This window comes from Delphinapterus leucas, chromosome 8 (genome assembly GCF_059928025.1).
Source record: "Delphinapterus leucas isolate spDelLeu-1000000601 "Yukka" chromosome 8, BTC_Dleu_Yukka2, whole genome shotgun sequence".
NCBI lineage: Eukaryota > Metazoa > Chordata > Mammalia > Artiodactyla > Monodontidae > Delphinapterus > Delphinapterus leucas.
In genome coordinates, this window is record NC_143136.1 from 113,557,327 (window position 1) to 113,572,428 (window position 15,102).

General features: G+C 40.0%; 1 protein-coding gene across 3 annotated transcripts in view; it reads right to left on the reverse strand.

The window, feature by feature from the left end:
- The window catches only part of PTPN4 (protein tyrosine phosphatase non-receptor type 4), a 182,338-nt gene that overhangs the window by 37,310 nt on the left and 129,926 nt on the right, over positions 1 to 15,102 (reverse strand). For all 3 annotated transcript variants that reach the window (XR_016394200.1, XM_022565515.3, XM_089916981.1), the window contains exons 14-15: positions 12,457 to 12,582; positions 10,568 to 10,726 (exon numbers count right to left, since the gene is read on the reverse strand). Coding sequence is in view for 2 of the 3 variants with exons in the window: in XM_022565515.3 (XP_022421223.1) it covers positions 10,568 to 10,726; positions 12,457 to 12,582 (285 nt within the window). In the remaining variant the exon portion in view is untranslated. The remainder of the gene's footprint in view (positions 1 to 10,567; positions 10,727 to 12,456; positions 12,583 to 15,102) is intronic.

Sequence of the window (15,102 nt, forward strand, 5' to 3'; positions counted from 1 at the left end):
AAAACTACACATAGAATTACCATATGACCCAGCAATCCCACTACTGGGCATATACCCTGAGAAAACCAAAATTCAAAAAGAGTCATGTACCAAAATGTTCATTGCAGCTCTATTTACAATAGCCCGGAGATGGAAACAACCTAAGCGCCCATCATCGGATGAATGGATAAAGAAGATGTGGCACATATATACAATGGAATATTACTCAGCCTTAAAAAGAAATGAAATTGAGCTATTTGTAATGAGATGGATAGACCTAGAGTCTGTCATACAGAGTGAAGTAAGTCAGAAAGAAAAAGACAAATACCGTATGCTAACACATATATATGGAATTTAAGGGGGAAAAAAATGTCATGAAGAACCTAGGGGTAAGACAGGAATAAAGACGCAGACCTACTGGAGAACGGACTTGAGGATATGGGGAGGGGGAAGGGTGAGCTTTGACAGGGCGAGAGAGAGTCATGGACATATACACACTAACAAACGTAGTAAGGTAGATAGCTAGGGGGAAGCAGCCGCAAGGCACAGGGATATTAGCTCGGTGCTTTGTGACAGCCTGGAGGGGTGGGATAGGGAGAGTGGGAGGGAGGGAGACGCAAGAGGGAAGACATATGGGAACATATGTATATGTATAACTGATTCACTTTGTTATAAAGCAGAAACTAACACACCATTGTAAAGCAATTATACCCCAATAAAGATGTTTAAAAAAAAAAAAAAATTAAACAAAAAAAAAAAACTACAATGAGGTGTCGCCTCACACCAGTTAGAATGGGCATCATCAGAAAATCTACAAACAGCAAATGCTGGAGAGGGTGTGAAGAAAAGGGAACCCTCTTGCACTGTTGGTGGGAATGTAAATTGATACAGCCACTGTGGAGAACAGCATAGAGGTTCATTAAAAAACTAAAAATAGAACTACCGTAGGACCCAGCAATCCCACTACTGGGCATATACACTGAGAAAACCATAATTCAAAAAGACACATGCACCCCAACGTTCACTGCCGCACTATTTACGATAGCCAGGTCATGGAAGCAACCTAAATGCTCATCGACAGAAGAATGGATAAAGAAGATGTGGTACACATATACAATGGAATATTACTCAGCCATAAAAAGGAACGAAATTGGGTCATTTGTAGAGACGTGGATGGATCTAGAGACTGTCATACAGAGTGAAGTAAGTCAGAAAGAGAAAAACAAATATCGTATATTAACGCATATATGTGGAACCTAGAAAATGGTACAGATGAACCTGTTTGCAGGGCAGAAATTGAGACACAGATGTTTAGAACAAATGTATGGACACTGAGGGGGGAAAGCAGCAGGGGGTGGTGGTGTGATGAAGTGGGAGATTGGGATTGACATGTATACACTAATATGTATAAAATAGATAACTAACAAGAACCTACTGTATAAAAAAAATAAAATAAAATTCAAAAATTGAAAAAAAAAAAACAAAAACAACCGAGCACCCTGCACATAGTAACAAGGTGAGTTTTTCACGAAGGCCAGAAGGGGGAACTAGTGGCTCAACTTGGACCCCAGGAAGCCTGCGTCCGTGGAAGTCATGGAGGTTAAGGGACCAGGCAAGGCGAAAAGGGTTCTCGTCAAGAGTACTGATCACCACAGGGGTTATTATTTACCTCTGAGGTGGCAGGAGGTCCTCTGGGGAAATAGAAACATTATTATCCCACTGCCTAAGGGCAGAGGAAAGAGTTGCCAGCTGCTGTGGTAACCAGGCACAAGCTTCAGCCAGTTCCTGCTTATTTTTGTTGACTGATGACTGACACCCAAGACACAGCTGTAAGGTCTTGAGGAAGCAAAACTGTATTAGATCATATTATTGTTCAAAGTTACCCTCCACTCCTCCCTGGCTGACATCATGCTTGGCCATATGACTTGCTCTAGCCAATGAAATGTGAGTAGCCTCTTTTGAAAGGAAGCTCTGTATTTCTCTCTTCCCTCAGCCAGGAGACCAGCCAAGTCCCAAACAGGGGCTGCGGTCAGTCTGGGCCCTAGAATGACCATGACGTGCAGCAGAGCCATAGGTGATCCACCACGTATGCAGAATGTAAGAGAGAAAGAACCCTTGTAGCTGCATGTCACTGTAAGTTGGGGGAATGTGCTACCAGAGCATAATTTAGCCCAAGGTAACTAACACAGAGGTTACTGCCAGAGTGGCTCTTGGAAACATATGCTCCCCTTGGTAGAGAAGCTGTGAACTTCTTGAGAGACTTGCTGCTAGACACGTGACAGATGTTGTAGCGATGCTAAAATCTGCTTAGCACCAAGGGCGTCAGCCAGGATTAACGATGAATGGTCTCACTTCCCCGAAGAGAAAATATAGCCCTCCTCCAACTGCATAATCTAGTGTAAAACAGAATCACTAAATACGCAGTGAACAATAATAACCACTCAGCTTTCTACCCAGAAGTCTTCAGGGCACAAAATGCTCTAGCTTCTGATAAGTCTATGAGGACTGCATCAGAGAGCACACCTCCCCTTTTCAGCCAAAGCTTCTCTGAGGTCTACTTTGATGGCCAGAGATTCCAGATCCCAAACATACTAGTTTTTATTCCGATAATTTCAACTGCCAAGAACCCAAGCCTCTATAAGGCGATGCATTCAAGAGCTGCTTGTGCAAGAAACTGCTAGGAGAGAGCTGCGTGCCTTGGCCATGGCCTGCTGCAGGGACCAGGGCAGACAGAGGCGGGCAACCCTTGGTACAGCCTCCGATGGGAAATCTCTAACAAGCAGCTGGCCGGAAGCCTCCAAGACTTTACGAAAACTGGAAGTCACTGGACTCCACATGGATCAACCAATAGGTCTCATCCCTTACTCAGGACTAAGTATAACCACTCAGGCAAGGCAAAGAGAAGCTTTCCTCTAGTTTTGCATACAGTTGCCACACCTGGGAAACATTCAGTCTCAAAACTAAAGGTCTGGGGCTTCCCTGGTGGCACAGTGGTTAAGAATCCGCCTGCCAATGCAGGCGACACGGGTTCGAGCCCTGGTCCAGGAGGATCCCACATGCTGCGAAGCAACTAAGCCCGTGCGCCACAACTACTGAGCCTGCGCTCTAGAGCCCGCAAGCCACAACTACTGAGCCCACATGCTACAACTACTGAAGCCTGCGCACCTAGAGCCCATGCTCCCAACAAGAGAAGCCACCGCAGTGAGAAGCCTGCACACCACAACGAAGAGTAGGCCCCACTCGCTGCAACCAGAGAAAAGCCTGTATGCAGCAATGAACACCCAACACAGCCAAAGATAAAATAAATGAATTTTTATAAAAACCAAAGGCCTTGGGGGAAGAGTATAAGGTTGAGATCAGGTGGGAATAGAGTCAGAACAACTTTATTCTTGGTTCAGATAACAGTCTAAGCACAGCACCAAGACAAACAACAGGGACAAACCCAAGCCTGCTGTGCAGCCCAGTATCTAAGTGAGCCAGGCCTGGTGGGCAGGGGTACCATGATGGCAACACTCAGCTGCAAGAGAGGGACGGCACTGACACCACGGGACATTTTGCTAGACTGCTGAGTCTGCATTTCCAGGGTTAGAGACCAGGCGTATACAGTCCAAAAAGCTCCAGAAGTGATTTTTATTATCTACTTCCTGATTAGAAATCACTGTACAAGAACAGTGGTTGCAGATTCATGGCTTGTGGACCAATTTTTGCCAACATACATTTGGCCTGTTCACTTTAAAAATGTGAGCTGACTGCATTTTAAAAATTACATACAAAATCTGGATTTCCAGAATGAAAAATGTGGAAGCTTTGGAAAGAATAGACCTGCATTACAAGTTGCCAACAAATGGAAAAAGCCAAGTGGTAGCTGCTGCCTTTAGATGGGCCACAGGCATTCCAGGCCACATGAATCCCACCCAGTGTTACTTGCCGGACTCCAATGGGTATCTGAATACACCCTCTCCTTTACTCATTTGAAGTCCACAAGAAGACCCAGATAGGAAGAGAGCCCAAGCGTAGAGGCTCGGGCTGGGATTCGAGCCAAACTCTAAAGAAAGGGTGAGGAGAATGGAGTACAGGCAGAGGGTCAGCCGAGATCTAAGAGAGGAAAGGATGATATAATTTTGGATTTCAGGACAGGTGCTACCTGCCTTACATTGTTTTATGTAACTTTCTTGTTAAGGTAACTTCACAGAGAGTGATGGACAAGCTCTCCATGGGCCTGGTCACTGCAGAGGTTAAGGTTGGTCTGGGGAGCTTTTTCACAAACTAATTATGCGCTCTCCCAGTAATCCTAGTGACAATTTCCCCTTCCTGTGTTTCCAGCTTCAATAACCAAACACACTCTCTTTCTGTCTATCTACCTATCTAACTACTGTCTATAAAAGTAATCAAGAATATCAACACAGACTTCTAAAATTCTTATTTTGGGCAAAAGGTATCAATTACATTTTAAAGACATACTCCTATTAACTCAATTTATCGTAACAAATAACTTCCCTGTTCATATTTTATGTATAAGTATCATACGAAGTCAATCTACTAAACAATTATCTAGGAAGATGACTTTCATAGGTAAACCATGTATTGTAATTTGAAATTATAATACATTTAAAATAATATCATGCAATAGGCCAGTTCTTTAAAAAGGTACTACTGGGAATTCCCTGGCAGTCCACTGGTTAGGACCTGGCGTTTTCACTGCCGGGGCCTGGGTTCGATCCCTGGTCGGGGATCCAGGGGAACCAGGACCCTACCCACAAGCTGCATGGAGCGGCCAAAAAAATATTTATTTATTTATTTTTAAAATTTATTTATACAGCAGGTTCTTATTAGTTATCTATTTTATACATATTATTGTGTATATGTCAATCCCAATCTCCCAATTCATCTGCAGCCAAAAAAAATTTTTTAATTAAAAAAATAAAATAAAAAGGTACTATTTCTAGGCTAAAACATAAACAAACAAATAAACAAAAACTACCAAGGAAAACAGAATGAAAAGACATCACATACTTGGAAAGAACAACCAGGCAGCATAGTGGGACACAGCCCCACTAGAAATAACAGCTGGCACCTGAGAGAAGGGACCTATAACCTAAAAGAAGACGAGCATCTACTATCAGATGGTTTAGACAGGACTAGGGAAATAGGAACCAAAGAAAGAAGTAGGGATCAAGGCTGTGCCTGGAGTCTTACAAGTAGAGGTAGTCATTTGGCGTTAAATATGGGAGCTGGAAAAAATCTGTCATAGGGAGAGTGTAGAAAATATATAGTTCCAAAGAGATTATTGTAATTACTCATAAAAAAGAAAAATGAGCAGGATAAACTCTTAAAACTGTAAATTTAAAAAAAATGCTGCCAAAGGTTTAATTGTACAAATACACCCTTCATACAAGCATAAAGTTTATTCTAATTTAAGACTAGAAAACAAAAACCATATTCTTGGTAGACACTAATACAAACTTGCCAGGAATGATGGCTCCTTTTAAAACTCTTATTTTCTAAAATACATACCAGCAGCTCTTGTCTCACTCAATTACAATCACTAGGGTCATCCTAGTCTTCACTGGGCATTTACCCCTGCCATACTTATGTTCCATAAGATACAGATAAAATTCTGGTTCAAAATTCAGGCTTCTTGATACTTTGGCTAATTTATAGTGACATTCAGAGTATTTCGAAGTAAACACCATTTCAGACTGATTACTAATTGATGCCCAAGGCAATTAAAGTGCATAGAAACTCCCGGGGATATGATTAATAGAAGAATAGAACTGAAAATGTCATATTATTCTATCAGTAGGAATCTACTCCAGAACCAAGGTCCCAGACCTGAGATTCCTGGTTTCAGTCAAAGTCCAAGTCTCTAACCTCAGCTCCCAACTGCAAGTAAGGGAGGCTTTTGCCAGAGCCGGACTGCAGGTAAGTACGTTACAGAGCAGCAGCCCAGGGATCCGCGCTTAGTCCTGCCGCCACAGGTACAGCATCTAACAGGGTGCGCCCTCTGAGGCCCCATGGCTCAACACTCCTTCCACTCCACCGCCTTTGCTTCTCTTATTTCCTTGTCCTACAGCAACCTAGTATTTGCATGGTCCACGATATATCACTAGACCTGATCAAGGCTGGCATGGGAGTTGGGTTACGCTGAGCCTGCAGGTGAAGTTATCAGTGCCAGTAGCTCAGAGGGGCAGAGGGAAGGCAAAGCTTTCAGGACGAAGCAAAAGGAATTGATGAGGTCGGATAAAGATAAGGCTGGAACGGGACAGTCTAGGAAAGAATAGCTCAGGGAACTGGATTTAACATTTGAGGATTATGAAATCTGCATAGTCTCTGGTGATTAGGAACTGAAGGATGAAGTTGAGAATATGGGGAATTCCTCTCTGTGTTCAACCAGATATCTACACTTCAAACATACAACAGATAAATGGTTGATAATATACTTAAAAGCTGCTGGAATACATCCCCCCCCCAATTAACTGAAAGATGTATTATAATTATTATAGTTAACATCTACTAAGTACTTTTTCTCTGCCGAACTACTAATAAGCATCTCATTAAATATTCACAGCCGTCCTATGAGGTAGATATTATCATACTGTTTTTACAAGCAAGGAAATTAATGCTTACAGAGATAAAATAACTCACCCAAGGTCACATAATTAGAAGTGGTGGAACCAAGTTATAAACAGTCTGAATCCAGAGCTTATGCTCTTAACACTAAGTTACAGTTGCAGCTCAAAGAAAACAACTGCAAAAAGCGGGAGGAAAGTTACTTTAAATCAGGGATTTCTAAACTTGTAGCAGTGGACTCTTCAAATGAAATGCTTCTCAGAGGCCAATTTACAAAAGAGACAAAAGCTAAGCAACGGTGCTATCTGCCAGTAACTGAGGCTTCAACAGAACTTATCAGACCATATGCTGAAGATGACTATTTTCTTTCATTCCATTTTACTTATAAGTGGTAATACTATTGTATTTTAAATTTTACTAGAAACTACTTATATTTCAAATGAACAGAATGCAAGATCAGTAGAGGTCAGGGCTCTAAGGACATCCATATTTACTTTAATTGATAACATATTCCTAATGCAATGGTTTTAATATATTTAAAACCAATAATTTGCCTACAATGATCCACAGTGGGGTATGGATGGGAACAAGGACTTGAAACACATACTGTTTAAATTCTACCCACAGAAAAAATTTTGTGGGCAAATTACTACGTGTGTTAACTTTGGATGTTAAGAAAAAAGAAATGAGAGACAGGAATGTGATTCTAAAAGTGTTCCAGGGCTTCCCTGGTGGTGCAGTGGTTAAGAATCCGCCTGCCAATGCAGGGGACACAGGTTCAAGCCCTGATCTGGGAAGATCCCACATGCTGCGGAGCAACTAAGCCTGTGCGTCACAACTACTGAGCCTGTGTGCCACAACTACTGTGCCTGTGCTCTAGAGCCTGCGAGCCACAACTACTGAGCCTGCGCTCTAGCACCCACGAGCCACAACTACTGAGCCTGCGAGCCACAACTACTGAGCCTGCGCTCTAGAGCCAGCAAGCCACAACTGAGCCCGCGACCCACAACTACTGAGCCTGCACACCACAACCACTGAGCCTGCGCTCTAGAGCCCGCGAGCCACAGCTACTGAGCCTGCACACCACAAGTACTGAGGCTGTGCTCTAGAGCCCACAAGCCACAACTACTGAAGCCCGTGTGCCTAGAGCCCGTGATCTGCAACAAGAGAAGCCACCGCAATGAGAAGCCCGTGCACTGCAACAAACAGTAGCCCCTGCTCGCCTCAACTAGAGAAAGCCTGCGCACAGCAAGTAAGACCCAATGCAGCCCATAAATAAATAAATAAATAAAAACTGTTCCAATGTCCAACTTTCAGGCTGGGGATTTTCACCACAAATAATGTGCTTATCTTAAACTTTGACATTTTGGAAAACGTTAAGTGAAGAGCAGATAATGAAAATGTTACATTTAAGTGCACTTTGCTGTCAACAGGCAATTGTAACACAGCAGCAAAAGAGTTGTTAAAACTGTCAATCAAGCCAGGTGGGCAAAAGCTTTCCTGACTTGTTTCAGTCCAGGTGGCTGTAAGTTTCCTCATGAGTGCTTCAAGGTCAGCAGTGAGGCAGCTTCCTCTGCACTCAAAACAGTTCTCTGTTGCAGCTGTTAGCAATCTGTATCATAATAAAAAATAAAACCGTATCCATCCCACTCGCACACTTTGCAATTATTTTGTAGAAATACCTGAGCTTCCCTGTTACGTCTTAGCATTGTGGTGGGAATTTATTTATTTTTTAATCTGTTAAGTATTTTAAAATTAATTTAGGGCTAATGTTTATCTCAGAAAAATCACAAACTAAAAACAGTCTAATTTTCTGTGGATCATTTAAAGAAAGGAATGAAATGGTAGGATGTAATCTCAATCATCCCTGCCTATAAACGGTAATTTTAAGCAGTACAACAGCCTCCTGTTTGCTTCCACAGTAAACACACCTGCGAATTAATAGCGTTTTCTCCTTGGGAAGTGGGCAAGCTCACCCAGTGCCTGAAGTCAGGCTCACCTGAACGCCCCTGGACTCCCTCAAAGAGCAGGAAACTGGTGAGATATCGCAACATCAATTTCAATGTATTGTACTACGCTGAAATGCTCTGTGCTTAATCCAACATATTGTTTGCATTCTTTTCACATTTGGCCAATGTAAAACTAAAATCTATGGATTCCAAGTTGAAAAATATTTCCTCTAAATTGAAAAAAAAAAAATCAACAAAGCCTTGTCCAGGATACACAGTTCTACAGAGCGGCTCAGGTAAGAAAACCCAAGTGTTAGCTCTATAAATTGGGACAAATGCTGTTAGTGTGGCTCTCTCATCTGTAAAGGGGGGCTATATAGCTTTCCTATTGAGTTCTCTTGAATACAACAATGAGATAATTTATGAAAAAGCTGACTGTAAGCTACCAATGTAAGTTATTGTTATTAGTTTACCATTAAGCTTGTCTTTTCAGAACTCTCTCATTATTCTTAAGGTGAGGATTGGCTGAATTTCCAAGGCAGTGTTATAGATTCAAAACTGAATACAAATACTTAAGCTTCATAAAACAGATGTCCAAAGAGAAAGCCCCAAGCATTTGAAATTCTGGTGGACTGGGCAGGGGAAGAAAAACTCTGCATGGTTCCAACCTATCCTGAACCTCCTTCTCCACTTCAGGTCAGGAAAAGAGAACAAAGGTATTCTGAAGAGGTAAGTGATTTGGGGGACTTGTGAATCTATGAAATTTATGAAAGGAAATACTCAATTGTATGCATAGGCAGATGTGTATGGGCTCTACGGAAAGGGCTCTACAAAAACTAGACTGAGATCATGTGGTCAGGCTCCAGGAGTGACACTGTTCTGTCTGTGATGACACGGGCTTTGTGATTCCTCCAAGTGGTCGGCTTTCATGTGCCGAAAGCATGTCATTTTAAAATTTAGTCAGTTAACATTTCAATCACGTCTTTAATTACTATACTTTTTAAAGTTTTAGAAGTAGGAAATACATGCTTATTAAAAATCAAAAAGTTTAGAGTTATAATTTTTAAAGTAATAAAACATTAAATTTCCACCAATCCTAACTCCTGTCCACCCATGCTCCACAGGTGTCACTGTGCAGTGTATAGTTTTCTATTCCTCCAACCTTTAAAATGTCCACACACAATCCACATCTTTCACCCAGATACACGTTAGCCAGACTAAATGCCCACTGGTACCGACAGCGTGGCCGCCTTCCCTGCTGGCGCCCACAGAGGACAGCAGTCGCTCCTACAGACCAGGCGCGCTTTCCTGGAGCACCTACAGCTGCTGTGCTGGCCACTCCACCTGCTCTCCATCACTCAGACCCACCCTTTCTTCAACCCTCATCACGTTCACTGTATCTGAAACCCCTTTTTCCTCCTTAGCAATTAATGAATCCTCTTACCTATCTATGTATCTTATAAAGTATTTTACTTTTTTTCTAACTCTTGCACTGTACTTTTACTTGCATATGAACTAACTGTATTATATGAACCGATAAATCAAGACTGCCTATTAATGTGAGGTAAGTATGTTGTGCATTAAACTGATATACTGAATTATGAAGTTTAATTTATGCATCAACTTGTAATGAGATAGGAGTGAATTTTAGAAATGAGGTATGCACACGTTCTGTAACTTATTTTCAATGCGATGTTCTCCCTTGCTACTTCATCTCCCCAACACTGTCTATTCATCCTTATGGTTCCCTTCCTGAAAAATATTAAGAAAACTCTACCTTTCATCACCTTACTGCCTGACCACAGTGATGCATTTATCTACAGAAATATGTAACAATGTGCACTAAAAGTTCAAGAATATACAGAGCCAACAAAATAATAGCAGCGATTTTGTGGGGTGGGGGTCACCAAGACCTTCAGGAACAAATAAGCACATTTACAAATATATAAATTTTTAAAACATCACATAAAGTCTTGTATCAAATACTACAATTTCCCAGATTATTTCAAATGAAACAATTTGGGGCATTATTCCTCATAAAAAGGAAGCTAAATGCAAAAAGGCCTTACGGAGATGATTCCAAAACAATGCTGTTAGCTTGCGTGGAAGATGGAGACCGATGCCTCACGAACGCCTCGCCGGGGCAGGTGTGAACCACGTGGCCGACCAAATGGCCCACTGAAGATGGCCGTAACCTGGTTCCCTCTTGGGTGAATGCAGAATTTCGACTACGAGAAGAGGAACAAAAACCGAGTAAAAATGTACTGTAACTCAGTATGTTCAAGTTTCTTTCTTATATGTTGCAGTAGAAAGTGGGTGTGTGTTTTTAAGACTGACCACATTTTACTAAGCTGAGTCTCTGACAAAGACACTATGGTATAAACAGAAAAAACACAGAATAGGAAGTCAAAAGATCTGAGCTAGAGTTAGCAATCTGCCACGGGGATTTTATCTATTTCAATCATCTATTATCCCCACCAACCTTAATGTTTCTAGGTTTCAGTCACTACAAATGTGCGTCTTAATCAGCATTTACAAAATAAAAGGAGAGAACCCAATAATTCAGAAATATCCTCTGGTTTGAATTCTTTTTTAGTCCTTTAATAAATACTTTTATTTATGGGATTTTCTATAATTTCTAAGACTAGAGATACTGAATACCATATTTCCATCTTCATAAGTGACACAGTCACTTTAGGATTTAGGGAAAGAACAATTTTCTTCATATCATACATAAAATTGTCTCATTAACAGAAAGTCTGGTCAGAGTTAGTGACAATTAATTAATTCAACCATCTGGTTTAAATTTCATGTGTCTTCCATAATTTGCTGTAATTGTTTAGTGGGGTACTGGTAACAAATAAGGAACGGCTGGCTGGAAAAGGGACCAGAGAAAGAAGGTTCTGGATCTTCTCCAACAAGCTGATTAGCCTTTGAATTTATATGCAGTCTATTATAAAAAAGATGACTTAGCACTCTGCAATTAGCAAGACACTGCACAAACTTTTGAGTCTATTTTGTTTCTAGTAGTGAGGAAGACACCTAGCCATTAGGTAACCTGCTGTGAACCAAGCTGTTTGTGCACACACTTTACTTCCAATACGGTAGGAATTTACTCTTAAGCTGACAAACACCCATCAGTGAAACAACTTTTAGAATTTAGTGCACATTTATTGAACATGAATGTGTATGAAATATGTCCAGAGGAAGACTTCTTTAAATATTATATTCCATGCCAAAATTCAAATATTTCTTATATCAACCTTTTGGGTTAACAAGGATGGTCAGTATGGTGACATTCATTTTGTTATCATTATCTTAATCACATACATATAATACATACAACACACTTGTTAACATTATGAAATTAAGATAACACCTTTGGCCAGTACACGTTTATTATCTTATTATTACTACCTACACCCAAGCATCCAGCTTTTGTGAGAAATGCTAGGATGAAGTGCATACACAGTAAGTGCTGAGTAACATGTGCTTCTCAGCTGAGCTATGGCTGAGCTGGTGGGAACTGAGGCTGGAAGTCCCTTTTCCTAGACCACAGACACTGGCACAGCAGAAGCAGGGTAGGAGCTTCAGCAAGAGAATCACAACACTTAGCATGTTCAAATAATATGCACTCTCCTCGAAATTATGCTGGAGATACACATGGAGAAGAGTTATGTCAGCTACAACCATATTCCCAGATTTTAAGTCTACTAATAGGCCTTGATATATTGGCTAGTGACCCTGACTGTGGAAGTCAGCTTTGTAGTTAAGTGAGCATCTTTATGTCATGCTCTGCTTACACACTGAGCTCCAGGCTGAGAGGAAATAATGCCTTGGAGCAACGAAAATCACGTCTAACCGAAAAATTTTTAATTTACATATTATAATCTTCAGGCAATGGAAACATACAGCCAAACATTTAGAAATTAGCAAAACGTACACCTGATGTACTTACTGATTCGGAGTGCCAGGTGGGGATCGCGATGGAAGGCTTTGTGTTTCCAACCTGTCATCAGATAGTGAATTTCTGCTTACTACTTCCCAATCCATTAATTTCCGTGCCAAGGGCTTACTTGGGGATCTGGAGTAATAATTTAAATAATATGCAAAAAATTTTATTTTTTACCCCAAACTATGTACCAAACCTTACAATTTGTCTTAATACATCATATTCTAGATGAGTAAATACAACACGTTTATTTACAAGAAATTAATGCATTTGGAGGCTACTTACCAAACAATTTCCTAAGAAAGGAAATCTGGTTTATATGAAGAAGGAAGGCAAGAAAAAGTAGGAAAGAGAATAGGGAAGAGGAGAAAAACGAAAGAAACAAAGAAAGAAAGATGAAAGAAAAAAAACAATGGAATCGTTGGCTATCAAGTTTTCCCAGATACTACCAACATTACATTTTAGACATTGTCTGTCTCTGTCCCAGCGTCTCTGGGACTTGAGCTTATCTTGTGGTGCTTTAAACAATTCCTAACACATCATCTCCTGAGTGTCCTTAAACCTAAACCCTGGCCCTCTGCCTCAATGAGGACAAGGTAAAAATGATAATTGTGTATACTTTATTTATAAATTTTCCCCTTTTATATACAGTAGGCCAGTGGGTCTTTTTCTTCTCTTCTTTAGGAAACATTTGGAAGGTTAATAATTTTGTCTCACGGTGGGGAGGAGCATATGTTTTCTAACCTGTATATTGTCAGTTATTATAGTGATAAAGAGAGTAAATGATCTTTTCAGAAAAGATATTGATCCTTACTGAGGTCAAAAACCCTTAGAATTTTAGGTGAATTAGCAACTGAAGTCGTTTTTTATGCAAATTCAAAAAGTGGCCAAAGTTCATGGAAAATACATGATATCTATTTAAATGCCTAGCTTTTTGACATGCAGGGTTCATATGAAGGTTAATATAATGAATTAAGCAAATTACATAAAAACACATAATATATCAGATTCTAAACTTAGACAGTTTTATATTTCAGTAATAACTCACTGAAGCACATACAAATAGACTAGACTACAAAGCATGGTAACACTGACCACGAGTACTCAAGTAAATTTACATACATAGTAGGAAGCATTAAAACAATGAGTGGGGGGCTTCCCTGGTGGTGCAGTGGTTAAGAATCCACCTGCCAATGCAGGGGACACGGGTTTGAGCCCTGGTCAGGGAAGATCCCACATGCCACGGAGCAACTGAGCCCGTGCGCCACAAGTACTGAGCCTGTGCTCTAGAGTCCACGAGCCACAACTACTGAGCCTGTGTGCCACAACTACTGAAGCCTGTGCGCCTAGAGCCTGTGCTCCGCAACAAGAGAAGCCACTGCAATGAGAAGCCCGCACACCGCAACTAGAGAGAGCCTGTGCGCAGCAACAGAGACCCAACGCAGCCAAAAATAAATAAATAAATTTATTTTAAAAAAAAAAACAACCATGAGTGGGGACCATCAATCCTAGCTTTGACCTTCCCACAGACAAACCACTTAAGTTTCTACATCTAAATATCAAAATTTACTAGTAAAATGTATGCTCCTACGGTGCTTCCCTACCTTCTGAAATGATCTATGAGTATCTACATTTTCAGTGGAATGTTTTAGTTTATTAATTTTACTAAACCACAAGCAACTTAAATTACTTCTGAATCTAAAGCACACAAATGCCCTATCATTTCATGTATTCATAGCTAAAATCTTTTTAGTTTGGCCTAATGATGTTGCTTTCTTTTCTTTTATTTATTTTTAAATTGAAATATAGTTGACTGACATCTCCTTAATTTAAGAACACTGAACATTTTCTAAAAGAGATGTAACGTTATCAATTTTTTAAAAAAAGTCATTGAGTCAGATTTCATTTTTCGTAAGTGAATCTGAAGTCATTAAAACATAAACATTTCCCATTACCATGAGTTTAAATTACAGGATTTTCTGATTTGAAGACAAGTCAGGATACCATTCAGTCTAACCACCTCATCAGTCACAATAAAATAAAAATAAAGTATATTATCTCATGCATTAGATTTTTTAAATGAAGTAAAGATTATTAAAAGAAACAGCACTTATGGCTCTTCTATTAATGTTAGTAAACAGATTACTCACATATTGGATTATTAAATGTAAACTGTTTAAGTGAGTTCACTAGCCACAGTCAGGAGATCAACTATTTTCATTTTCTAAAAGAGGGAAAGAGTCATTTGAAGGAGGAAAAAAATCCAGTTATACTCACCTAATACAAAGCATCAGAACACTTTACTGTTGTTAATAAACTAAACATGGTTGGAAATGCTTTGCATTTAAAACTAAATTTCAAGGTATTTTATTAACAGTTTTAACCTCAGAGATCCACCCACTCAAGCTTGCTGTCTATGTTTCCTGTTGAGTGTGGAAACTTCAGAGAAAAAAATACCACACTTCATCAGTGTTTGCAATGTGGTAAATTTATTTTCTGACCATGGCACCTTATTTTTCTGTTGCATGGGAACATTCTTTTGCTTTTTTCTTAGATATTATACGATAACTGAAAAAGTTTGAAAGCAATTCAAAGAGTTGATGTATCAGAAAAATAAGTTAACATTTATTATTGCTGAAAAAAACAACCTTA